Source organism: Panthera tigris, chromosome D1 (assembly GCF_018350195.1).
Source record: "Panthera tigris isolate Pti1 chromosome D1, P.tigris_Pti1_mat1.1, whole genome shotgun sequence".
NCBI classification, from domain to species: Eukaryota; Metazoa; Chordata; class Mammalia; order Carnivora; family Felidae; genus Panthera; species Panthera tigris.
Window position 1 is genome coordinate 112,307,425 of NC_056669.1, and position 24,213 is coordinate 112,331,637.

A 24,213-nucleotide genomic window follows, 5' to 3' on the forward strand; every position below is an offset into this window, starting at 1 on the left:
TTTTTTTTTTTTTCAACGTTTATTTTATTTTTGGGACAGAGAGAGACAGAGCATGAACGGGGGAGGGACAGAGAGAGAGGGAGACACAGAATCGGAAACAGGCTCCAGGCTCCGAGCCATCAGCCCAGAGCCCGACGCGGGGCTCGAACTCACGGACCGTGAGATCGTGACCTGGCTGAAGTCGGACGCTTAACCGACTGCGCCACCCAGGTGCCCCAAGCCTGCGTTTTTAAGCACAGCGTTCATGTGAGAGCTCGAGGAGGACTTTTCGCCTCGCCGTCCACCCCTTTCCTGTGGGTGGAGAACTCGGGGTTCAGGACATCCGTGAGAAGGGGTTCAGGACATCCGTGAGAAGTGGGCCTTGTTAGGCGCTCCAGCAGCTGGGAAGCGGTGCGGGCCTCCCTCCTTCGGTGGGTCCATCCCACCCCCTCCTCGCTGCCTGCTGATGGCTGGACCTACACGATGGTCCTCGCGTGGCGGAAGCAAGTGGGGCCAGGCATTGGGCCAGGCGGGTAAGCAGGGATGGGAGAGACGAGGGTCAGAGAGGCGGGAGCGTGGCCGTGTAGGGGAGCGTCGCCTCGCTGCCTGCAGCTCTCCTTGCTGTGGGTCCCGCACAGTGACCCAGTGACCTTGTAGTGTCGGGCAGCTGGCCCGGAAGGATAGCCATGCCAAGAGGGAGAGGGGTGGGCTCATACTTTCCCGCTCTGAGTGGGTCCCAGGCCAAGAGGGTGTCTGTAGAAGCAAATGAGCCCTGGTCCTTTTTCCACGGTTCCCTCAGAAAATTAAGGTAAAACATCTGGGGTGATCAGGGCTTAGACGCAGCTCAGACCTATGGGCGGGGGTACCAGGCTCCTTCCTGTGGCCAGAGGGCCTGTAGCTTAGTGCCACCAGCCTGGCCCCTGCCTCCCTGTTTTGGGGCGGGGCTGGGTCTGTGCCCCTCCTGCTCAGGCTTGGGGCTCCTCCTGACCCTGAGCCCCCCACGCCAAGGATAGACACAGCCGGACGTTAGTTAGGGTGGTAAGGACAGGTTTTGCCCCGTGACTGATACCGGGAGAAGTGACAGGTGACAGAGCCCTGGGGATGAAGAAGGGGGCGGGAGGGTGAGCAGAACTCAGTATTGTGGAGGAGGCGAAGAATCCCCAAGGGTCGTGAGTGTCACAGGCCGCTATGGCCAGCTGCGCCTGCTGGCTGGTGGTGACTGAAGTCCGGGATCTGTCCTCCCACAGAGACTGGAGGCGGGGCCCGTCCTTCCCGACGATGCCGTTTGAGAGGAGTGGCCTTCAGGTGGTTGCGAGTCACTTCTGGCTTGTAGGAGATAAACACCCGAATGCTGCTCCTTTCAGGAATCGCTCTAAGGGAGGGCAGACGGAGCCTGCCGTCAGGTTTGGCATCTCGGGGGGCTGTGTTCCTCCCAGAAACGAGGCCTCCAGCTGCCGGAGACCATGCCGGTGCAGGGGCGCAGTCCAGGCTTTCTGCGTCCTGGCCCGCTCGGTGCCCACCGAGACCGGGTGTGCTCAGCCCCCCGCCGCGCCCGGATAGCAGGTGCGCTGCAGAGAAGGGGCTGTGTGTGTGTTCAGTCGTTTTTTTCTTTAGTTGAGGTAAAATTCACCATTGAAATCGTATCGAAAGGGCACAATTCCGTGGCCTTTAGTGCGTTTACAATGCCATGCAAGCAGCACCCTTATCCATTTCCGGAACATTCCCATCCCCGCAAGTGGGAACCCCACCAGCCACCCCCCAGTTCCCGCTCGCCAGCCCCGGGAAACCGCTGTCTGCTTCTGCCGTTCCATGGCCGGGAAAGGGTTGACGGGCAGGAGCCTCGTGTCTTTCTGGACTCGCGCCCGAGGCCCCCGTCCCCCTGACTGATGCCCTGTGCCTGTGTCTTTGCAGCTCCCGCCTACAGGTCCATCCTGAGCACTAGTGACGAGGCAGCCAGGGTGCAGGCCCTGAACGAGCACCTCAGCACGCGTAGCTATGTCCAGGGGTACTCACTGTCCCAGGCAGACGTGGACGTGTTCAGGCAGCTCTCGGCCCCTCCCGCCGACACGCGCCTCTTCCACGTGGCTCGGTGGTTCAGGCACATGGAAGCGATCCTGGGTGGCGCCTGCGGCAGAGGCGAGCCCTGTGGGCGCCAAGCAAGTGAGTAGCAGAGTCCCCAGCCGCGAGCACGCCTTCCGTCGGGGGCCGCCTGCGAGGTCGGGGCCCCAGAGCAGTGTGGCGCAGGTTGGCCGCAGGGCTGGCTCCCCGCACCCCACGCAAGCACGCGGCCTGGCGGGCGCCCCGGCGCCCCGAGTGGGGGGTTAGGACGCGCTGCGCTGAGGAGGCGGCCCTGGCCGACCGGGACCCCCGCGGTCGCCGTGGCGGCCCGTGGTCACGGCGCGGAGCCGCCACGAGAGCGAGCTCCCTGGGCCGGGGGGGCGGGGGCGGGGGGGCGCTCAGGCTGCAGCCTGGCCTCTAAAGCCAGCTCCTTGCTCGGCTCACGTTTGACGTGCTGCTGCTGCTGTATTCTTTGCGTGCCTTGCGGGCTGTGTGTGTCCAGCGGATTCGGAACGGGCGAATCCCGAAACGATACCAGTTGGCACTGGGCCATTTGAAAAGCAGAAGAAAGTCGTTTCTCAGCCTTGAGCTAAAGTCCGCCACCTGGCTTTAGCTCCAGCCTGTGAGTGCCGGTGCATCTGTGACCGTGTGATGCTGGTTGTTTAGGGATACTTCTGGAAAGTCTTAGGGGCTCGGGCCCTGCGTGGTTTCTCTTCTGCGATGAACCCCAGGGTTCATCTGCCCCATAATCGCCCGATGCCCTCGAGCCGCTTGGCCACCACCCCCCGTGGCTTGGGGCTCTCCTGCTGCTTTGTGGGAGGGATGGGCCGCATGCTGTCCCTGGTGGCCCTGCCAGGCCGGGCAGCCTCCCGGGGGCTTTTCCAGGTCTTCAGGTGAAGCATTTGGAGCGTCGCCCTGTCCTGGTCTGCGCTGGGTCCCCTGCGGCAGGGGGCGGCGGTGGGGGCGTCGTCCGTCCTAGAGAATGGCGTGATGTGGGGTCCTCGACGATCCTGCAGCAAACGCCCCGTCCCCAGCATAGGGTGGGTGCTTCGTGTGTACGTCGTCTCCTCCCTGTGCGTCTGGCACGGTGCCCCGGGTGAGGTCAGTGGCGTCCGCTGTGTCCCCTCCGATTCTCAGGTGTCGGGTTGTCCCCTGGGTCCCAGCTCCCAAGACACAGACTGCCAGAGTGGCGGTCAGGCAGGGTCCGGGGCCCCCAGCCTTGGCAGTGGCCTGGCTCGCGCTCCATCGGGGACCTTGTTGAAAGAAAGGTGCGGACGCGTGTCACCACGGACATCGTGACGTAAAGGTGGGCGCCTGCCCCTGCAAACAGCTTTCAATCCGCACAGAGGAAGGCCGCGCGAGACAGAGTGTCACCCTGAGCATTGACGGGGCTGCTCTAGGCCGGCTCGGAGGTGGTGGGGACAGGCACCCTGGATGGCACCCATAGCGTTTCCTGCCTCTGCCCCTTCCGAGTTCCGTCGTGTGAGCGCGGCTGGTCCCAGAACCCTTGGAGGCCGCATCCTCTCCCACGTCCCTTGGGGGGGGGGGGGGGGATGTAGCTGAGCACTGCGGCCCCCCTCGCTGCCACCAGAATTGAGCACTGCTCCGTCCCTGAGGGCTCTGGAGCCCTGTCCTGGGCGTGTGGTCCCTCGATCCCCGGCCCCCGTCCACATTCCCTCCAAGTCTGTTCTGCCAGCGACCGTGACCTGGCTTGTCACTCCTCCTGCCACTAGCCGCATTCTGTCCTGGTGACTTTCGCGGGCTGTCCGTGTCCCTCCCCGGGGCTGTGGGCCTCAACACCCTGAGTACCCACGGAGGCTGGGGCACTGGCGGCCCGACCTCCATTCTTTCTACCTCCTCCTGGCCCCGTCAGCCTCCTCTCCTGGGCTCCGGCACAGGGGGACCGCTCCGCTCGGGGCCTCACCTGCTGTGTCCCCGAGTCTGGAGGGCTCCGCACCCAGCGTGGGACCTTGCCCCTCCTCCCAGGTCCCCCGGGCAGGACCCTCAGGGCGGGCTGGGCGCTGAGGAAGGCCCCATGGCTTTGGGAGCATCACAGTGCAGCTCGGCACCCATGCGCCCGCCCCTGTGCCCCGGGGAAGGGGAATGAGCACAGTGCGGGGGGCCTGGCCGGCCCTGCTGGGGTGCTCTGGAGACCTCCCTCGAGCCTTCTTCAGTGCGTCTCGTAGCGGAGTGTGGTTCTGTCGGGTCCGAGTTTGTCCGCACAGCAGCCCCGTGCCCAGGACAGGGCCTGGAGGGGACTGGGTATGTGTTGGATGAACGAACGCGTGTTCGTTCGGACGGAAGCCAAATGAGAAGTTAATGCCCAGGGAGGCCCCTGCTGTGGCCGAGAGCTGTGTGAAGCGCAGGGAGACACGGCTTGGCGTGGTCAGGTTGTGGAGCGCCGTGGAGGCGGGCCGCTGGTGCTAAGTGAGCCGGGTTGATGCAGGGGGAATGCTGGTGGAGAGTTTTCCATATTAAATCAAGGGCCCTTGTGTGACGTCTTCCAATTTTCCCCTTATGCAAGTTCCCATTTGTAAAATGCCGGATTTCCTTGACCCCGCCACCCCGTGTGACAGAAGTGGCCCTTCAGGCCGTGGCCAGTCTCCGTGGACTCCACCTTCGGCTGTGCCCTCAGATGGTTCGTGGTCTCGGAAGTGTCTCCGGTGCTGCGAACCCCGAGGCCTCCTGCTTAGCAGTGCGAGCGAGCACTGCTGGGTCCCTGGGTCACATCGGTGTGTGTGACAGCTCTGGCCGGTGTCCCCAGTCACCCCGGATGGCAGTGTTGACTCTGTTTCAGGAGCTGGGGGGTCCGAGTGAGGGAGGAGATTAATGGCATCATACACAGCAGGTTGAGTGTCCTTGAGTCACGGACTGAGAGTTTCCTTCGAGGGTGTTTGCTGCCTTTAAAATGAACCTGTAAGACACATACCCGACCTTAACATAAGCCTCGCTGTTTCATTAAGGGTGTGGGCCTCCCCACGCACGAGAATCCGTGGCCACCTCGGTTTGCTGGCAGTTACCCAGAACAAGGAACCCCCGTGGGGCCCTGTCTCCTTCCTCCCGGCTGCCTGCTTCCCTCCCCGCGTGCACACGTGCACACACACAGGCGGCCGCCTTCTTCCTCCTCTCTCCTCTGCCTGTCAGTTAAGTCAGCCTCCGTGTAGCCGATGCGACACGTTGGGCAAATGGCCGTGCCCAGGACTGACTTCTCCATGGGGCCCATCCTGTGCACCGTGAGCGGGCACCAAGCTGGCCCCGTGGGCGAGGCACCAAGCTGGCCCCGTGGGCGAGGGCCGGGGCGCACAGCTGGCTCGTAGCGCAGGGTGCCAGGTGCCCACGACGGAGCCGCACCCCTTCGGGCTCTCAGGGCGCAGGCTGCGTAAGTGCTGCCTCGTGTCCGGCCGGAAGCCCGGGCCTGGGACACGTGGAGCAGTGGGGGCAGCCCCCGAGACCGTGCTGAGGCGGGGACGGGTCGTGGAGGGCGAGCGAGGGGACAGAGCCGCCCCACGCTGCTTCCGGAGCCGGTCAGGCACCAGTGAGGAGCTCCCAGCCGCACGAGTTCGCTCCAGGGTCGAGTCAGGGGACACCTTGCCTGTGGTGGGGAGTGGGCCCCACAATTGAGGGGGAGCCGGCCACTCGTTTGCCCCGGTCTGACAGAGACGGGGCTGGGGCTGGAGGCCGTCCTCTCTGAGTTTCTGCCCCGGCCGGTCCTGTGCTGCCCCGGGAAGTGGCCCATGTCCCTCGAACCCGGGGGGAGGGCAGGGCACCCCCAGTTACATGCTGCATTAGAGCCCAGCAGCGCGGGGCCCGAGCCCCCTCCTGACCCGCGAGCGGTGGCCGCCGCTGCTGTGCACGCACGTGAACGGGGGGCACGGGTGTGAGGCCCGGCGGGAGCTGGCGGGCGTGAGCACGCCTCGGGGGCCTCCCCAGGCCGTGTTCCCGCTCGTAGCGCAGAATGTGAGCCACGTGGAGAAGGGGTCACGTTGGACCCGGGCGATGCCGGCAGATCCGCTCGTTCGGCCCCTCTGGCGGTTCATGGAGAGCAACCCGGTGTTTGCGTCGGGACAGCCAGGTGGTGGCTGCGGTGTGACGTGCGCTTCCGTGACTCTGCACGCTTTCTGCCTTCGCAGGTAAAGGTCGGCGGGGGCAGCCTCAGTGGTCTCCTCCAGCGGGGTCTCCGCCGTGCAAGCTCCGCCTTTACAACAGCCTCACCCGGAACAAGGTCAGGAGGGGCCCCGCGGGAGGGGTGCGGGGAGGGCCGGCCCCGGGAGCCCACGTGCCCTCGTGGAGCCCACGTGCCCTCGTGGAGCCCACGACTGGCGCTGCTGCGTCGGGCTCTGCCACCGGGCAGCTCCTCGCCCCGCGTTCTCCGTGCGGCCCGAGGACAGCTGTCCTCGAGGGGAGGGCCGCCTGCTGGCCCTGCAGCGCCCTGACCACTCCCCCGGCCGCCCAGGCGTAGACGCCCGCGGTCACTCGGAGCCACGCCGAGCGCTGGCCTGCCTTCAGAGGGGACACGTGGCGGCGGCAGGCGCCCCGGTGCCAGCCAAACCGACGGGCAGAGCGGCGGGCCCGGTGGGCGTTGCCGGGTGCCGACCGGGTTTGGAGGAGGCGGGATCGGATCCCAGTCGAGTGGGGTTTGCTTGGTTGCGGCCACGGCGGGTTAGAATTTTGTCCGTGAGCGCGCTGGCACGCGGGGACACGGGGTCTCAGGGGTTCCAGCCGGAGTAACGGAGCTCTCCCGTCCCTGACGTCTATGGCCTTTGTCAGTAAGACAGACTTGTCCTTGCTGAATTTGTTGTAAACAAACCCCGGCGTCCTCTCTGACGCTGGTTGGGGTGACCTTGCACGGTGCCTCTTACACATCGACGACGGTCATCCCTTCATGTTTTACCAAAGGACGTGTTTATACCTCAAAACGGGAAGAAGGTGACGTGGTACTGCTGCGGGCCTACCGTCTACGACGCGTCTCACATGGGACACGCCAGGTGGGACCCACTGCGGGCGTCCAGCACGGGCAGGGGTGGGTGGCCGGGCGGGACCCGCTGCGGGCGCCTGGAGGTGTGGGCCCTGCGGGAGCATCTCTGCCCTTCAGAGATCTCTGCTCTGCTACAGGGACCCGAGATTCGAGAGGAAAATCAACCCCGAGCCTTTCTTATTTCTAAGATAAAATTTTCATTCTGTAAGTAACCCACATCCGTGATAGGAAAGTTGGGGGATGCGGACAGGTGACAGGAATCCTGCCCAGCAGCCGTGTGGCGGGCGTCCCGGCTGCGTGTAGACATCTGGTCCCGCGGCTCTGGCGGCAGGCTGGGGCCCCCACGGCGGTCACGGGCCCTGAGCAGGGTGGTGGTGCCATGGGAGCCTTCCCCCGTGGCTGCTCTCGTGGCCGTGGCCCTGGGGGGGGAGGTGCGTGGCGGGCCGCGGGAAAGGTCTGTCCGTGTGCTCTAGGTCCTACATTTCCTTCGACATCCTGAGGAGAGTGCTGCGGGACTACTTCGGGTTCGACGTGTTCTACTGCATGAACATCACGGACATCGACGACAAGGTGGGGCTCTCACCAGGCCGTTTTCGGAACGGCGGGGGTGGGAAGGAGGAAGTGACGTCGGTGAGTAGAACACGGTGGGCCTCGGCCCCGTACACATCCAGTTAGCGTCGCGGTTTGTACGAATGACGTCCGTCTTCAGATGCGAAGATGCCGCGAGAACCTGAACGACCGGGACCCGGCTGATAAGATGTCAGCCCGAGGTACTTCGTGGCAACGAGACTTCGGGTGGCACGCGATTTTGCGTGCAGCGATGGGGCGGCATGGGGAGGGCAGCCAATTTCCTGAAGATCAGAAAGGTCGCGGGAGGAGGGCGGTGTTCCCCGGCCGCCTGGCGGGGCTCAGAGTCTGCCGGCTTGCAGGGACAAGGGCGTGCTTTGGACGTGACCCCGGTTTCCCTTTCATCTCTCCAGATCATCAAGAGGGCCCGGCAGAACTACTTGTTTGAGCAGTACCGGGGGAAGCAGCCGCGGGCGGCCCAGCTCCTGGAGGATGTTCATGCCGCCCTGAAGGTGGGCCCCCGTCTGTCTGTTCCTTGACTCCTGACCGTCCCTGGCGTGGGGCCTTAGTTGTCCTCAATGAAAGCTAGCGCCATCCGGGCACCGGAGCTCTGGGTCATGTGGTCCCCTGGCCTGTGGGAAAAGTCGCCAGGAAAGACACACTTGGACGGGGCGTGGAGTAGGGGGCTGTGCCTGCCGCTCACGGGAGAATGTCAGAGTTTGTCACGGTGGCAGTAAAGTATGCTTGCCCGTACAATGTCCCTAACGCTCCTGTGTCTTCTGTGCTGAGATCACAGCCACATCTGATGATTCTGAGTGTGCGACGCAGAAGCCGTCCAAGCCCCTTACGTTGGGGGCACTGGAAATTTTCAGAATTATTGGCAGAAATTCTTTCCAATTTAATATTTTGAGTAACGGTATCACAAAGTATGGTGCTAACAGGGTAAGGCTAGAATAAGTCGTTTTATTCTCTTTAAGAGTGATTAGTATTTTAGTGACCGCAGCAGTGATCAGCGCTTACGTGCATTATCTCTAGAAGAGCTTAGTGTCTTAGGCTGACACGGGGCGGGCCCGCCAGGACTTCGCGCCTTTGCGAGGCTCAGTAGTCCCCAGGTGACACCTGAGTGGCCCCGAGCACAGGCGTTTTAACATCAGAGAAACAGGCCGGGGGTGGGGCGCGAGGAGCAGGGTGTCGGGCCGGGCCTGTCCACTGCCGGACTTGCCCCTCCTTCGGGGAAGCTAGGACCACGCCCTGGGGACACTTGCAGGGCAGGGGGAGGGACCCCCCTCTCCGGTGAGGCGCCCCCGTGGGCGCGCAGGGGCAGCCTCTGACGGCCCTGCCCTCCCCTGTGCTTGCAGCCGTTTTCAGTCAAGTTAAATGAGACCACGGACCCGGACAGGAAGCAAATGCTGGAGCGCATTCAGCGCGCGGTGGAGCTGGCCGCAGAGCCCCTGGAGAGAGCCGTGCGGGGCGGCCTCCCGGCAGAGGAGGCCGCCCGCTGCGCAGAGGTGAGGTCTCCAGCATGTCCCCCACACCCTGCCCCGAGGTGGCTCGCTGCTCCCGGGTTCCAGCCTGTGCCTCTGCACGCGGCACCTGGGCCCGGCCACCCCGGGGCCGAGCAGGCCTCCCCTCACCCCACGCCAGCGTCCTCGCGGGCGGGAGCGGCGCATCGGAGCATGTGCGGAGATCGTTCCAGGGGTTTCTGGTGGCCTCCCCCGTGTTTCTCGGCGGCACCTGCAGAGAGCAGAGTGAGGCTGGAGTTGAACTGGGCTGTGGGGCCCTGTGTGGGTTCCCCGCCGGCCCCGGGGCCTCCCGGGCAGGCTCCTCCGCCCCCTGGACGGGGTGAGGGCACTGCACTGGGGCCCGGGAGGCTGTCACTGCCGGCGCCTCCAGCCTGGCCCGTCTCCTGCACGCTGGCGCCCCCTGCTGGCTGCCCTCTCCAGCGCTCGGTGGGACGACTGACAAGGCCATCCCTCCCTGGAGTGGGGGGGGGGGGGCAGCTCAGGCTTTACTTTCACTTTCACATTCTCCCGTGGTTCAGATGGCCGGCGTGGCCTCCTGCCGAGCTTAATGAGACAGAGCCTGATGCACACAGGCCTGCGGACCAGCGTTTTTGCCCCGCATCGTAGCTGGCCTTCCTTCGGTGGGCCTCCTGCCTCCGCTGTTTCTCCCTCTCCTGGGATGCCAGTCACGTTTCCTGGTTATGGCAGTGTGACTGGGAATTTTTTCCTTGATTATTCCACCGATACCGTTTTCTTCGAAGAGTACGATAACACAGACGTGACGTAAACCACTTACAGGTGCACAGCTCAGGGGCGCTAAGCACGTTCACGCTGTTGTGCAGCTGTCCCCACCCTCTGCGTCCAGAACTTTCCGTCTTCCCAAACAGAAACTCTGTCCCTGTGAAACACGGGCCCCCTTTTGTCCGTGATGAGTAACGCAGCTGTGAATAGCTCTGTGCAAATATCCCGCCTCGTTCCTTCGCGTGGACACTTCTGGAGCGGAAGTCTGGACTGTTTGGCAGCTAGATTTCAGGATTCCAAGAGTCCGCCACACCGGTTTCCACAGCAGCATCCAGACCGCGGTTTCTGACCGTTCCCACCAACACTTGTGATTTCCGTCCTTCTGACGGTAGCCTTCCTGATGAGTGGGGGCCGTGGCCCGTGGGGCGCTGGGTTCGCACTTCTCTGAGCGCTGGTGAGGCTGACCGGCTGACCCTGAGCTGGGAGTCCTTTTCTGTCTGTGGACGCACATTTGCAAGAGTTTCTTTAGGCTGTTCGTCTGGGGTGGAGGTGCCGGGCTGTCGGGCCGTGTGTCTGCCTAACCGTCGGGTCCCCAACACCGGCCACGCGTCCGGTGATTCTCCGGAAGGACGCGCGGGACTCGGTGTAGACTTGTCCTCACGTCGAAGGGGTCTCACGGGTCTCACGGGGTTGTGGCTGGAGGCGAGGCTCGGGCCGAGTCTGGAGGAATCCACGCACGGGCCTCCCCGGTTCCCGCAGACGCGCGGCTGGCCCTCCCCCACCAGAAAATGCGTGGCCGCCCGCGGGAGATGTTCGTGTGCAGAGAGCCCATCGGACCCTCCATGCCCGAGGCTTCACGGGTGCCGTCCCATCCACCCGGCACCCAGCACGGCTTCCCCCGACCGCGGCTCCCACCCACCAAGTCTCCGACTCCAGAAACGAGCAGGTTTATGTTTTGCGTCAGCCACACTGTTCGCTCGATGACACAGAGTGGTCCCGGTGTCCCCGCCTCTCCGTGCAGGGACGTTTTCCTGCAGACTCAGCCGGGGCCGCCCTGCCCGCGGGCCTCTCCAGGGGGGCTGGCAGCTGGGGCCTGCCGTGCAGTAACGCTTCCCTAAGTGTCTGTGTCCTCCCGTGTCTGCGACACGTGTCAGCTGTTGTGCACCAGCACTTGGGGTTGCCGGGTTCCTTTCACGGGTGGGATAGGAGCCGGCACGTGACGTGCTCGTTACTGTAGTTTGGGTCCGCGTGTGTCTGACCTCTTGCGAGATGGCCTTTCCGTGTGCTCTCTTGACGGCCGTGATGCTGGGCACAGGTCTTCTGCCCCATTGTCCACCTGGATTTCTGTCTTCTTACGGGTTTAAAAGCGTCCTTACTCCCGGACGCTAACCCCTCGTCATCTAAATACGTGGCAAACGCTTTCTCCCAATCTCTGGCTCTTCTTTTCACTTTCTTTCAGTAACAGAGGGTCTTAATTCTGACGCAGTCAAACGTATCAGCTTTTTAAATGCTCCTTTGTGTTCTGTGTCAGGTCTGAGCATGTGGTTGCCCAGGTTCTCCTCTGTTGGCCGTGCCACCCACCCCGTGTGAGCATCTCACCAGCTGTCCCTGGCGTCAGGGAGGGAGGAGGTCTAGGCTCGTTTGTGCTGTCTCTTTCTTCCCGTGTGTTTTCGATCCTCTGCTCGTCCAGGCCCATGGGGGGCCCGGGTGGGATCTTAACCTTCCTAGGGAGGCGTCTTTTCGGACGGGTCGGCCCCTCCATTCTGTCTTTCTGTTTCGTCTGTTTCTTTAAAGACCTGGTGTTTAGAGCAGTTTGAGGTTCCCGGCAAGACTGAGAGGAGGCACGGAGATTTCCCACGGGGCCTTCCCCCCCAGCCCCGCCTCCTCCACTGTCAGCACAGCACCCGCAGACGCGTCGTCGTCACCGAGAACCCACAGCAGACACGGGTTCTGTCCTGGGGGGGGGGGGGGTGCGTGTTCCGTGGGTGTGGACGGATGTGCAGTGGTGCACACATCTACTCCAACGTCGGGCGGAGTGGTTTCCCTGCCCTGGGCATGCCGTGCGCCCCGCCTGCACGTCCCTCCCTGTCCCCAGCCCCTGGAAACCACTCGTCTGTCTGCGGCCTCCGTGCGTTTCCCTTTCCAGAACGTCACAGAGTTGGCATCGCACCCCGTGTGGCCTTCTCAAATTGGCTCTTGTCACTAAATCTACACGTCAGGGTCATCCACGCGTCTCACGTCCTGAGAGCTCGCGTCTCTTGGGCGCGGGGTAAGACTCCGTCCGCTGGACGCCCCACAGCTGGTTTATCCGCCCACCTGCCGAGTGCAGCTTTGTGGCTTCCGAGGTTAGGCAGTTGTGAAGAAGCTGATAGAAACGTCCACCTGCAGGGTTTCGTGTGGACGTGAGTTTCCGGCTCCTTTGGGCAAATACCAGGGGTGTGGCTGCTGGATCCTAGGAGCCGGCTCCGTTTTGCAAGAAACCAGCACACCGTCCTCCAGAGTGGCTGCTCCGCCCCCGATCCCGGCAAGAGGGAGTCCTTGCTGTTCTGACTCCCCAGCATGGCGTGTGTGTGTGCGTTTTGGCCCTTCTGACAGGCGTGTGATGGTATCTCGCTGTTGGGGTTTGCGTTCCCCCGACGGCATCGGTGGGGAGCACCTTCCCACGTCCTTCCCTGTTTGCCATCTGAGTCTCTTTGGCGAGGGGCCTGTCGAGGTCTTTGACTCAGTCTTCATCGAATTGTTTGTTTTCTCACTGTTGAGTGTGCACATTTCGGATAAGAGCCCTTTATCAGTTGTGTCTTTGGCAAGTAGTCTCTCCTGGTCTGAGGCTCGTCTTCTTGTGTTCTTGACTGTGGTTTTCCTAGAGCAGAACTTTGTGATCTTAAAGTTCAGCCGTGGGCACACCACTTCCTTTCCTTTTTCTTTGTTTTTGTTTTTGTTTTTTTTTTTTTAAATGCTCTTTAGAGAGCGGGGAAGAGAACGGGTGGGGGAGGGGCAGAGAGAGAGGGAGACACAGAACTCAAAGCGGGCTCCAGGCTCTGAGCTGTCAGCCCAGAGCCCGACGCGGGGCTTGAACCCAAGAACCGTGAGATTGTGACCCGAGCCGAAGTCGGATGCTTAACTGACTGAGCCACCCAGGCGCCCCACTAATATTTTATTAAGGATTTTTGCATCTATGTCCATGAGAGATACTGGTCTGCAGTTTTCTTTTCTTGCAATGTCTTTGTCTGTGTTTGGCATTAGGGTAATGCTGTCCTCGTGGAATGAGTTAGGAAGTAGTCTGTCTGCTACTTTCCTCTGAAAAACTGTAGAAAATTGATATAACATGTTCCTTCGATGTTTGATAAAATTCACCAGTGAACCCACCTGGGCTGGGTGATGTCTATTTTGGAAAGTTACAAGTTATTGATTAAATCTCTTTAATAGACATAGGATACAGGCTTTTTTCGGATCGTGTGGATCATCTTGGGTGAGTTTTGGCAACTTCTGTCTTTCAAAGAATTGGTCCATTCGTCCAGGTTTCAAGTTTGGGGGCACAGAGTTGTATACAGTGTTACTTTATTCTGCTTTTAGTTTTCATGGGGTCTGTAGTAATGTCCCTCTTTCACTTTTGTCCTAGTATTGTGTCCTCTCTTTCTTCTTAAGTAGCTTGGCTAGAGGCGTATCAGTTTTATTCATTTCCCCAAAGAACTAGTTTTTGGTTTCGTGCATTTTTTTCTGTATGGAGTTCCCGTGTTCTGCTTTAATTTTTATTATTTCTTTTTTCCACTTTGGACTTAATTTGTTCTTCTTTTTCCAGTTTGTTAGGTGGAAGTGTAGATGATTAATTTTAGACCTCTTTTTCTTCTCTGATCTATGCACCTAGTGTTACAAATGTCCTCTAAGCACTGCTTTTGCCGTATTTCACAAATTTTGGTACGCTGCGTTTTCGTTTTCATTTAGCTCAAAAACTTTTTATTTATTTAAAAAAAATTTTTTTTACATTTATTTATTTTTGAGAAACAGAGTGAGACAAAGCATGAGTGGGGGAGGGACAGAGAGAGGGAGACACGGAATCCGAAGCGGGCTCCAGGATCCGAGCTGTCAGCACAGAGCCCGAGGCGGGGCTCCAGCCCACAAACCGTGAGATCGTAACCTGAGCTGAAGTCGGACGCTCAACCGACTGAGCCCCCCAGGTGCCCCTAGTTCAAGACTTTTAATTTTTTCTTGGGATAACCTTCTTTGGCCCGTGTGTTCTTTAGAAATGTGTTCTTTGATCCCCATGTATTGTGGGGTTTTCCAGCTCTCTTTCTCTTGCTGGTTTCTAGTTCAGTTGCACAGTGGTCCGAGAGCAGACACGGTGTATGATTTCCGTTCTTTTGAGTTTGTTCAGGCGTGTTTTACAGCCCGGCCTGTGGTCCGTGTTGGTGAACGCTGCGTGTTCTGCCTGCTGTCGGGCGAAGTGGTCTGTGGACGTGCATTGGGTCCAGCCGAATGATGGTCGTGTTGAGTTCATCCGCCTCCTTACCCATCTCCTACTGCTGGGTCCGTCCCCTTCGGAGGGAGGCGTGTTGAAGTCCCCAGCCACCTCTGCGGATTCATCTGTTTCTCCTCGCACTTCTGCTCGCTTCTGCCTCGTGTGGTCTGACGCCCTGCCCCGGGCCCGCACACCGTAAGCACGGTCGCCCTGTAGAACTGACCCGTTCGTCCTGCCACGTCCTTCTCTATCCCTGACGACTCTCCTGGCTTCGAAGTCTGCTTTGTCTGAAGGGAGCTACTCCTGCTTTATCTCACTGATTTGCACCGTGGTCGCGCAGTCCATTTCCACCATCCGTTTACTTTTGATTTGTACGTGTCTTTTTACTTAAAGTGGATTCCTTGCCGACAACTGAGAGTTGGGTCTTGGATTTTGATCCACTGTGACGATCTCTTTTAATTGGCGCGTTTAGACCATTGACATTCAAAGTGATGTTGATGTAGTTGGGTTCTTATCCACGCTGCTGTTTTCTCTCGTTGCCCTCGTTCTTCGTTCCTGTTTTGTCTTCCACTCCTTGTCTGTCTTTCGTGGTTTTAGGTGAGCATTTCACATGATTCTGCTTTCTCTCCTTTTCCCGCGTATCTAACGCTTGATTTTCAGTGGTTGCCCTAGAGTTTGCAATATACACTTACGACTAATCCCACTTTCAAAAACACTGTACCCTTCGTGGTCATAGGAGTGCCCTACAATAACGAGATGACCCCAGTTCCTGCTTCCCGCCCTTGTGTCGTGGCCGTCACTTGTCTTAGCTGTCTGGAAACACAGAGGGCGCTGTGTCTACTTAAACGGATACGTAAGTGTGCAGGTCGATGCGTTCCCACTGCCGTCATTTTGAACAAGCTGTTCTCTGTTGGATCAGTTAAGAGAAATAGAAGTTCTGGGGCACCTGGGCGACTCAGTCGGTTGAGCAGTCCGACTCGTGATTTTGGCTCAGATCGTGATCCCAGGGTCGTGGGATCGAGCCCCACGTCTGGCTCTGCGCTGACAGCTTGGAGCCTGCTTGGGATTCTCTCTCTCCCTTTCTCTGCCCCTCCCCTGTTCACGTGCATGCTCTTTCTCTCCTCTCTCTAAAAAATAAATAATAATAAATTGCTTTTATTTTACCTGCGCTTAATTCTTTCCGCGATGTTCTTTCTGACTTTATGTAGACCCAAGCTTCCAACCTCTGTTACTTCCGTCCTCTCTAAAGAGCTTCTTTGGACATTTCTTGCAAAGCAGGTCAGCTGGCAACACGTTCCCTTGGGTTTTGTTTCCCTGAGAGTTTGGTTTCCCTTTGCTTTTGCAGGCCGACGTCACAGGGCACAGAATTCCCGGGTGGCAAGCGTTTTGTCTCAGCACTTAAGTATCCCCGTCCTCCTTTGCTTGCACGGAGTGTGAGGACAAGTCGGGCGCAGTGCTCGCCTCTGCTCGTCTACCGGCGAGGTGTTTTCCTCTGGCTTCTTTCAGGATTGCGTCAGCTTTGATGGGGTGCGGCCCGAGCTCGGCGTGCCTGGGTGTGGCGTTGCGGTGTTTCTCCTGCCCGACGTCCCGGGGGCTCCGTGCGCCTGCGGTTAGGGTCCGACACGAGTGGGGCGCTCTCACTCGCTCGGGAGTCCGATGTTTCTCCCACCCTTTCCCTCTGCTGTCCCCGTGACGCACGTGTGGCACGTCTATGGCGGGCCCGGGTCCTCGGCTACCCTGTTCGGTTTTGTTCACTCTGTGAAAATGAAGCCTTTCTAATTTTCAGTTTGGGGGGTTTCTCTTCTGTTGTCCTCAAGCCCCGAGATTCTTCCGCCGGCCGCGTCCAGTCTCCCGATGACCCCACAAGGACAGTCTTTGTTATACCACGCTGTGGTGAATCCCCGACGTCTCCTGCCCGTTCTCTCAGGACTTCCTTCTCTCTGCTCACCTTGACCCTCTGTTCCTGCGCATGGTCGGCCGCATCCATCGGAACCCTGAGCGTATTAATCCCAGTAGTTTTACCCCCGCGTCTGACAGCCGCCCTGTGTCTTCACGTCGTTCCCTGCCTCTTGGCGTGCCCGGTCGTGTTTCCTCGATAGCCAGCCGTGAGGTTCCCGGCTGTGAGGGGATGGGCGGGGAGGTGACCAGGCTGGGGGCCGGGCCCCGTGCCAGGTGCCGTGAGCGGGGTTCAGTCTCAAGCGAGCCCACGCCTCTGGTCCGTGCCTCCCTGGCGCCCGGCGTGGTGGCCGTGGGGCCGAGCGTCCTGGTGGGTCCCTGTCACCGCCCGCCAGCCCGGCAGCAGGTCGCAGGTGTGTTCCAGGTGGGAGCCTGGCGGGAGCCCCTGGCTGCGCCTTTCCTGTCCACGTCGTGGTACAAACGTGCCTCCCTGCGTGTCCTCCCTGTGTCTTCCGTGTCCACTTTTCCTGAACTTCCTGCACCCTTTGTTCTTGGCCCCGTTGCCCCCACTGGCGGACCGCAGACCGCCTGCCTGTCCCCACGTCCCTGTCACTGCTCCGGTTAGGATGCCGAAGGCGCTGGGTGCCTCCAGAGCAGGACCTCAGGGTCCCCCCCCGGCCTGCACGGCTCAGGCCGCGGCCACGACACTCACCTCCCATCACAGATGGACGTTTCTCCTGTCTGACGGGAGTGCTGCGGTGACGGGACACGTCTCGTACCAGCACTGCGCTGTTGCCCGTGACGTGGGCCTGCTGTCTTCAGTGATGGCATCCGGCGGTCAGGGCGCCCTGGCCGAGAGGCCGCCCTCCGGGACGGGGCCCTGCCATCTCTGTGCCCTGGCTGTGGACGACCGCACCGTGCCCGCTCCTGCCCTGCCCTGCCCCGCCCCGTGGCAGCGGCGGCCCCGCTTGTCCCCACGGCCACCCCAACCCTGTGACCACAGTAGTCGGACCTCCTGAATGTGCTGCGTCTTGGAACCTCCCACTTAGGGAGTCTGGCGTCTGTCCCCGTGCTGAGCCGTTTACACGAGCACCGCGGTCTCACGGAGATGGCGCTCGTCGTGGACGTGGCTTTGCGTGGCACATCCTCGAATTCGAGGTCTCGGTGCGGACCAACTGCACGAGATGCGGCCCCGTAAAGCTCGTACACGCGTGTGGATGCTGTTCTTTGTCCACAGGTGTTGTTGGAAGAAGCAAAAGATTTGCTCTCTGACTGGCTGGACTCCACACTGGGCAGCGAAGTTACGGACAATTCTATTTTCTCCAAACTGCCCAAGTTCTGGGAAGAAGAATTCCACAGAGACATGGAAACCCTGAACGTAAGTGTCGCCAGCTGTCCTGCCCTTGCTCTCTCACCGGGGCCCGATGATCGCGATCCCGACCGTCTTCAGTCAGGTCTCAAGTGCGGGCCGCGGGCCTGCGGGCCTTCTTGGCCTGCGTTTGGTGCCGGTGCTTCCTGGAGCGTGCCGTCCGAGGCTGCCGTTCCAGAAGGAAGAGGGGCACTCGTTCTTCTCGCCCCCAGGTTCTCCCTCCGGACGTCCTGACCCGGGTGAGTGAATATGTGCCGGAGATCGTGAACTTTGTCCAGAAGATCGTGGACAACGGCTACGGGTAAGCTCGGGGCCCTCCCCGTGGGAGCACGGCATTCCAGGAAGGTTGTGCAGGGAAGGCGGCGGGGAGGGGAGGTCGTCGTGCTGTGGGGCTGCGGCCACCAAGCCCCTGGCTCCGGACGGCACAGGGCGGGGTCGTTCCTCCACGGGCCTCGAGGGCGGGCTCTGTCCCGGCCCCTGGCCTCGGCTGGCAGACGGCGGCCCTCTCGCCGCCTTGGCACATACTTGTCACTCTGCACTCGGCTGCTGGGGCTCCTTTTGTGTCCTCGTCACCTCCTCTGACGCAGACGCTGCGTAGGAGTCATGCGGGGTTGGGGCTCCCCCTGGTGACCTCGCTTCGCCCCTGCAAAGACCCCGTCTCCAAACACTGTCCCGTTCTGGGGGGGGGGCTACGGGCTAGCACTGACACACAGGAATTGGGGGGGACGCGGCCGAGCCCATGACCTCACCGCGGGAGCAACCGCCCCCGTGTCCCGCCGACCCTCCCGGCAGCCTCGCTCCTCGGTGCCGCTGAGTCCTGAGCGTCGGGGCCGCGACAAGGATGCGCGTGCCGTAGAGAGCGCCCGCCTGCGGCTGCCGGCGAGCCCACGGCTAAGTCCGCGAGCACGGGGCCGGGCTGGCGAGCGTGGAGGCGCGGTTTCCGCCGCGTGGCGTGAGACCCCTTGTCCACGAGTCACCTCCCGGGGACGCGTGTTTCCTCGAGGCCCTCGGCCTCGGTGGCGACCCCTGGTCTGCCCTCTCGGCACCACCTGACCCGCGAAACACCGTCCGCGTCTCTGAAGTTAGCGCTGTCGGGAATCACCGATGCCCAGAAGCGTAACTGGGGGCGTGGGGTCTGCCGCGCGGGGGGAAGGGGGCGCCCTCCCCTGCGCCCCTGCTCTGGGAGATTCCGTCCCCGCCTCTCGGGCGAGACGAGGCGCCACCGAGCGGAACGAGGAGAGCACAAGACCTGGTGTGGGGCCCGGAGTAGCACAGGCTCTCTGGAGGTGGTGGCGCCTCCCCTGTCCCCTACCTGGCACGGCCCCTGCAGGGCGACACGGGGTCGTGTGCCAGACAGAGTGCCGCGGGTGAGGCCAAGGTGAGAGAAGACGGATCATTCCGGGCTGGAATAACATGGAGGGCTGCTGAGAGGCAGAGAGCCTTGGCGGGGCCGTGCAGGCGGGTGGAAGGCGGACCGAGCGAGGGCAGGGCACCCGGGACCGCGCCGTCACCGAGGCGAGGGGCAGGGCGGGAGCTGTGTGGTCCCGGGCTGCGAGGCGGAGGGACTGCACGGGGACACGCCGTCCCGAGAGTGAGGAGTTGGCCTCCGTGACGAGGCGTGCGTGTCGGGCCCGCTCGGCCTGCACGGCGGCCGTGGTTGCGAGTAGCTACGTCACGGGGCCGCAGGACGGCCGAGGCCGCGCTGGACGTGGTGGGCAGAGCAGAGTTTTAAGAGGCCCGCGGCCCGTGCAGCCCTTTGGCTTTGCAGGTTGTCCTCCTGCGAGGCGCCCGGGCTGTCCGTGGGTCTGTCCGCCTTCCCACAGCCTGGTTCTTACTTTCCAGCTACGTTTCCAATGGGTCCGTCTACTTTGACACCGTGAAGTTCGCTTCCAGCGAGAGACACTCCTACGGGAAGCTGGTGCCTGAGGCCGTTGGGGACCAGAAAGCGCTGCAGGAAGGGGAAGGTAAACGGGGCCGGGTGAGGGGGTTCAAGCCCAGGCCTCGCCCCCGCCCCCAGCCTGCCTCACCCGGGCGCCTGGGGGCTGCGCCTTGTTGCCCAAGGAGTTTGGGGGGTTTTCCGCAAGAAACAAAAAGGCGAGCGCATCCAACACCATCTCAAAAAGCGTAGCGGACCCCGGGCCTGGATCCGGAGGGTCAGGGCGGCTTGTGGGACGCCCTGCGTGCTGGTGTGGGACGCCCAGTGCCGATGTGTCACGAATATGCAGGTTGCGACCTGGTGAATGAGGGGGCAGAAGCCGCTCCCCCCCCGCCCCCAACCAGGGTCAGCAGGTGGCCCCCTTGGCATCTGAGGTCCTGCCTTTGGGAAAGTGGAAACCCCGGGGCTGTTTGGATTGAGGCCGGTTTCAGCACACCCACGCCGGAGGAAGTACGGTCCTGAGAGCTGGCCCTTATGGGTTCTGGTCGCACACAGTGAGCCGGGGGAGGAGCGGCCCTCTGTCCCGGGGGAATGGGAGACAGTGGCGAAGCGGGACCCTGGTCCTTGTCAGGCGGTTGGGGTGGCGGTCACCGCTTTCCGCGGGCTCAGCTCTGCGCAGCTGTCTTAAAGGTGCCCCGGGACGAGCAAGGCAGGAACGCGGGGCAAGAATTGCCAGGTCAGGTCTTTGTGGGCATGTTCTGATTCTGGGCGGCGCCTCAGAATCCCTGGTTCCTCTCTCTTTTTTTTCTCTTTTTTAAGTTTTTTATTTGAGAGGGAAAGAGAGAGAGACAGAATGCCTCTGTGCACACACGTGAGCGGGGGCGAGGGGGCAGAGGGAGAAGAGCCTGACTTGGGGCTGGAACTCATGAACCATGAGATCGTGACCCGAACCAAATCCAAGAGTCAGACGCTCAGCCCCCTGAGCTCCCCGGCCACCCCGAGGGTCGCTGAAGACATCCCGCAGAGTAAAGGAGGTCCCGTCACGATGCTGAGGCACCCGTGTCCTCAGAGGATGGTCACAGACTTGGGTGGACCGGCAGCGGGGCCCCCGCATCCCTGCGGCATCAGGGACGCACCCTGGTGTGCACGAGAGGTGCCGGGCACGCCCCACGCATGGGTCGCTCAGACGGGCCGAGGCCCCCAAGACGCAGAGGGGTCGAGGTACGCGGGCAGCGGGGCTTTGTCTAGCAGACGGGCCTTCACACACGCGAATGAGGGCAGGGCCCTCCCATAAGCCCGCGTGGGACCCACGCCAGGCCGCGGGAGGAGTTGCTCCTCACGAGGACCACAGCTTCTGCCCATGGCGCGCTGGGCTGGACACCCGCACTGAGGGGACGTCCGGGCCTGTTTAAAGTCGCACCAGAGCCGCAGTGGAGGTCACTCCGGGTTTGAAACTGAACGGCCACAGGAGGGCCGCACGGTCCCCCCCCACCGGACTGGGGGAGCTCTCGCGCCAGTTCCGGGCCGCCTGACGTGTTACGTGTAGTTGTGAAAAAACGCAGACGGCAAATGAGTGGGGCCAGCTGCCAGAAAAGCCCCGAAAGGAGCAGCAGAGCCTCAAAGAAGAGGTGCCTGAAATAGCGGTAATTGAAACAGTCAACAGCTGGTTCTTCGCAAGGATTCGCGATACAGAAAACCCGCTAGCGGGACCGATGAATAAACACAGAAGATTCGAAAATACGTCCAGACAGGGCTGCACGGGACTAGAGACGGTGGCGTCTGCGAGAGCCCGGGAGGACGGGACCGCGCCGCTCGGCCCAGCGCGGCCAGGGGCGGCGTCCAGTTGGGGGGCAGGGAGAGCCCCAGAGACAGGGGTTGCCCGCCGCGCTAGGGACCCCGCACCATCTGCCCCAGCTGCGTTCTTTTTCTTTCTGCTTTCTCTTCTTCTCTTTTCTCTTTTGTCCTTTCCAGTAACCTCTACATCCAACACGAGGCTTGAACTCACGACCCCGAGATCAAGAGCCTCGTGCTCATCCGACTGAGCCAGGCGCCCCGGGGTCTTAAATGTCACTTGTTCTTGGATCTTTTTTCCCAGACTGACGTCAGAATCTTTGTGTTCCGGGGGCCAAAGCAGTAGATCCGACAGCGAATATAAAGGGACAAGGGGGGGGTCACGCCCTCCTTCGGGGACAGTTCCACTTCCCTGGCTGTGCTGACGGCACGAGGCCCCTCACTGCATGGACGCTGGGATGCGGGGCTCCGGGGGAGAAGGGGCCCGGAGCCATCTCGGGGTGCGGGGCATCGGGGAGGCAGAAGGCACGAACCCGCTGTGCCTGGGGTCACTTTGGGTGCCTCAGGAGGGAGACGAGAAAGGACACCAGGAGAGTAGCAGGGGTCGTGTGACTTACTCCTCTTGAGGAGTCTAGAGCAACTATCAGGTGTCCCCCAAAGTGGCATTTGGCGAAGGGTGTGGGGAGGGGTGTGTGTGAAAGGGGGTCCTCGGTTACAGAACTTTCCAAAAAATTTTCTGAAAAGTCAGGTACGTTCATAGTAAGTGTGTTCGTTATCGTGAAAATTAAAAGCCTGGATGCACGCTGTCGGCTAAATACAGGCTGGCCAGAGGGGTGTCATGACGGCTCGTCACATCGTCTTTGAGCGGCTGGTGTGATGTGGTGACTGGCTCAGTGAGAAAGAGACGTGAGACCGGGGTGGAGTCTGTCGTTCCTGCTCCGCTGTTGTCCATGGGGGGGGCGACAGCACCCAGGACGAGGCGGCGTGGAGACCACGCACGGGGCCCGGGGACCATGCCCCGCGCTGGCCCCGCTCACCTGGCCCCCCTGTGAGGGGGACTGACCGCAGGCGTTCGTTCGTTCTCTCGGCAGCCGGTGGGTCCGTGGGTGCCACGGCTCCTGCGTGTGGCCCGGGGAAGTGTCCCGGGGTGATGGCGTTGTCCTTTCCCGTTGCTCCCACCCCAGGCTGGCCTGCCCCCGGGGGCCCGGCCGTGACTGGCCGCGGCTTTCTCCTGGGGGGCCGCGTCTGGGAGCCCAGCTCAGCCAGGAGGAGCGGTGACGTCCCGCTTCGCCATCTATGGGGCCGAGCTGGAGGCCCAAGGAGCCGCACAGAGCGGGTTGGCTGGTTCTCAGACCTCCCAGAACCGGGAGCCGTGCGGGCCGCCGAGACTAGCCCGCCCCACCGAGGGCTGCCACCCCGCCACGGCCTCACCTCTCAGACCGGAGCCCCGTGGCTCACCCCGGCCCCGGGCCACGGCCATGAGGGGAAGGCGGGGAGGAGGGTCTGAGGAAGCGGCAGGCGTGGTCCGGTCCCGGGTGGTCGCCCTCAAACCGCGGGGCAGCACCGAAGTCTTGCCGTGAAGCCGCAGCACCGGCTGAGGAAATCCGCACAAACCAGAAGCGTCGGCCAGCCGCTCCCAGCGGGGGCCCCGCGGCGACACTGGTCCGCCCGCCGGGCAGCACCGGGTGACCTGGTTCCCTCGTGTCCGCAGGTGACCTGAGCATCTCGGCAGACCGCCTGAGTGAGAAGCGGTCCCCCAATGACTTCGCTCTGTGGAAAGCCTCCAAGCCCGGCGAGCCGTCCTGGCCGTGCCCGTGGGGAAAGGTGGGCCCCTGGGAAGGGGTGGGGCTGCGGTGACGGCGGGACCCGGTTGCTGGCGGGGACCCAGATGCCACAGAGCCTCGTGGGCCTCGGGGCACGAGACGTCCCTTTTGGGACTCCTTCCCGGAGGATTGGACGACCTCCGTGGCCCCTCTGTCCTGGGGGCCTTTGACTCTGAGTGTTACCCGCTCCTGGAGATGAGTCCACTGTCTGATGTCCCCTGTGACAACAGTGCCCCTGGCCCAAGGCTGCGGGAGGGGGTGTAGACATCTGCTTCTGGTCGAGTGCTGGGCGGCTCTGGGGGTTCCATGAGCCTTACTTGGCCTCCACAACCTGCCGTGGGCTCCCCTGAGTTTTTCACGTGTGGAACATAACCCCTGTTCCAGTAAGGCCCAGAGATTTGGAGGCTCATGAACGCTGGGGTAACTGAAGGCCCGGACGCAGAGGGTTGGCCATCGGTCACCAGGTCATCTCGGTCCCTAGGGGCGTCCGGGATGGCACATCGAGTGCTCGGCCATGGCAAGCGCTCTCCTGGGAGCCTCGATGGACATTCACGGAGGGGGCTTCGACCTCCGGTTCCCCCACCATGACAACGAGCTGGCCCAGTCAGAGGTGGGCAGAGGCCGGGGTTGCTGTTCCGGTTGGGGGGCCTCGAGTTCTCCCTGCGGGGGAGGAAGAAGCCGAGGGCACTGCCAGCGGGGTGCTGCGTGGAGCCTGATTTCCACATCAGGGTCTTGCCGGTGGAACTTGAACCCTAGTTGTTGGGTCCGATTTCCCACCTGAACAGCCTGACCTTGGACAACGGACAGGCCTGGGGTGGTCGCAGTGGTTACCTCTTGCATCGTTGGTCCAGGGCCGTCCCTTGGGCCCCGTTCCCCAGCTGGAAAAGGCAGCCCCCCCTGTTCTGCATCGTGGGGGGCACAGAGTGCTCACGGAGCGTGCCCCTGCCCCTGCCAGCAGCTGCCTCGTGTGCCCGACCTTGCCCCCTCCACCCCCACCCCCCCGAGCAGGCCTACTTCGACAACGACTGCTGGGTCCGCTATTTCCTCCACACGGGCCACCTGACCATCGCGGGCTGCAAGATGTCCAAATCGCTCAAGAACTTCATCACCATCAAAGACGCCTTGCAGAAGCACTCAGGTAAGAACTTGGCCTCTCCCAAAGACCCGAGCGCCCCTCTTG

At 61.9% G+C, this 24,213-nt stretch overlaps 1 protein-coding gene across 3 annotated transcripts in view; it reads left to right on the top strand.

Moving 5' to 3' along the window:
• The window catches only part of CARS1 (cysteinyl-tRNA synthetase 1), a 44,437-nt gene that overhangs the window by 6,566 nt on the left and 13,658 nt on the right, over positions 1–24,213 (top strand). For 2 of the 3 annotated variants that reach the window (XM_042957829.1, XM_042957831.1), the window contains exons 2-13: positions 1,891–2,139; positions 6,168–6,259; positions 6,934–7,022; positions 7,486–7,582; positions 7,993–8,091; positions 8,938–9,087; positions 17,412–17,552; positions 17,756–17,844; positions 19,386–19,507; positions 22,922–23,034; positions 23,515–23,643; positions 24,042–24,171. In XM_042957829.1, the coding sequence (XP_042813763.1) occupies positions 1,891–2,139; positions 6,168–6,259; positions 6,934–7,022; positions 7,486–7,582; positions 7,993–8,091; positions 8,938–9,087; positions 17,412–17,552; positions 17,756–17,844; positions 19,386–19,507; positions 22,922–23,034; positions 23,515–23,643; positions 24,042–24,171 (1,500 nt within the window). The remainder of the gene's footprint in view (positions 1–1,890; positions 2,140–6,167; positions 6,260–6,933; positions 7,023–7,485; positions 7,583–7,992; positions 8,092–8,937; positions 9,088–17,411; positions 17,553–17,755; positions 17,845–19,385; positions 19,508–22,921; positions 23,035–23,514; positions 23,644–24,041; positions 24,172–24,213) is intronic. The other variant, XM_042957830.1, reaches the window with a different exon arrangement.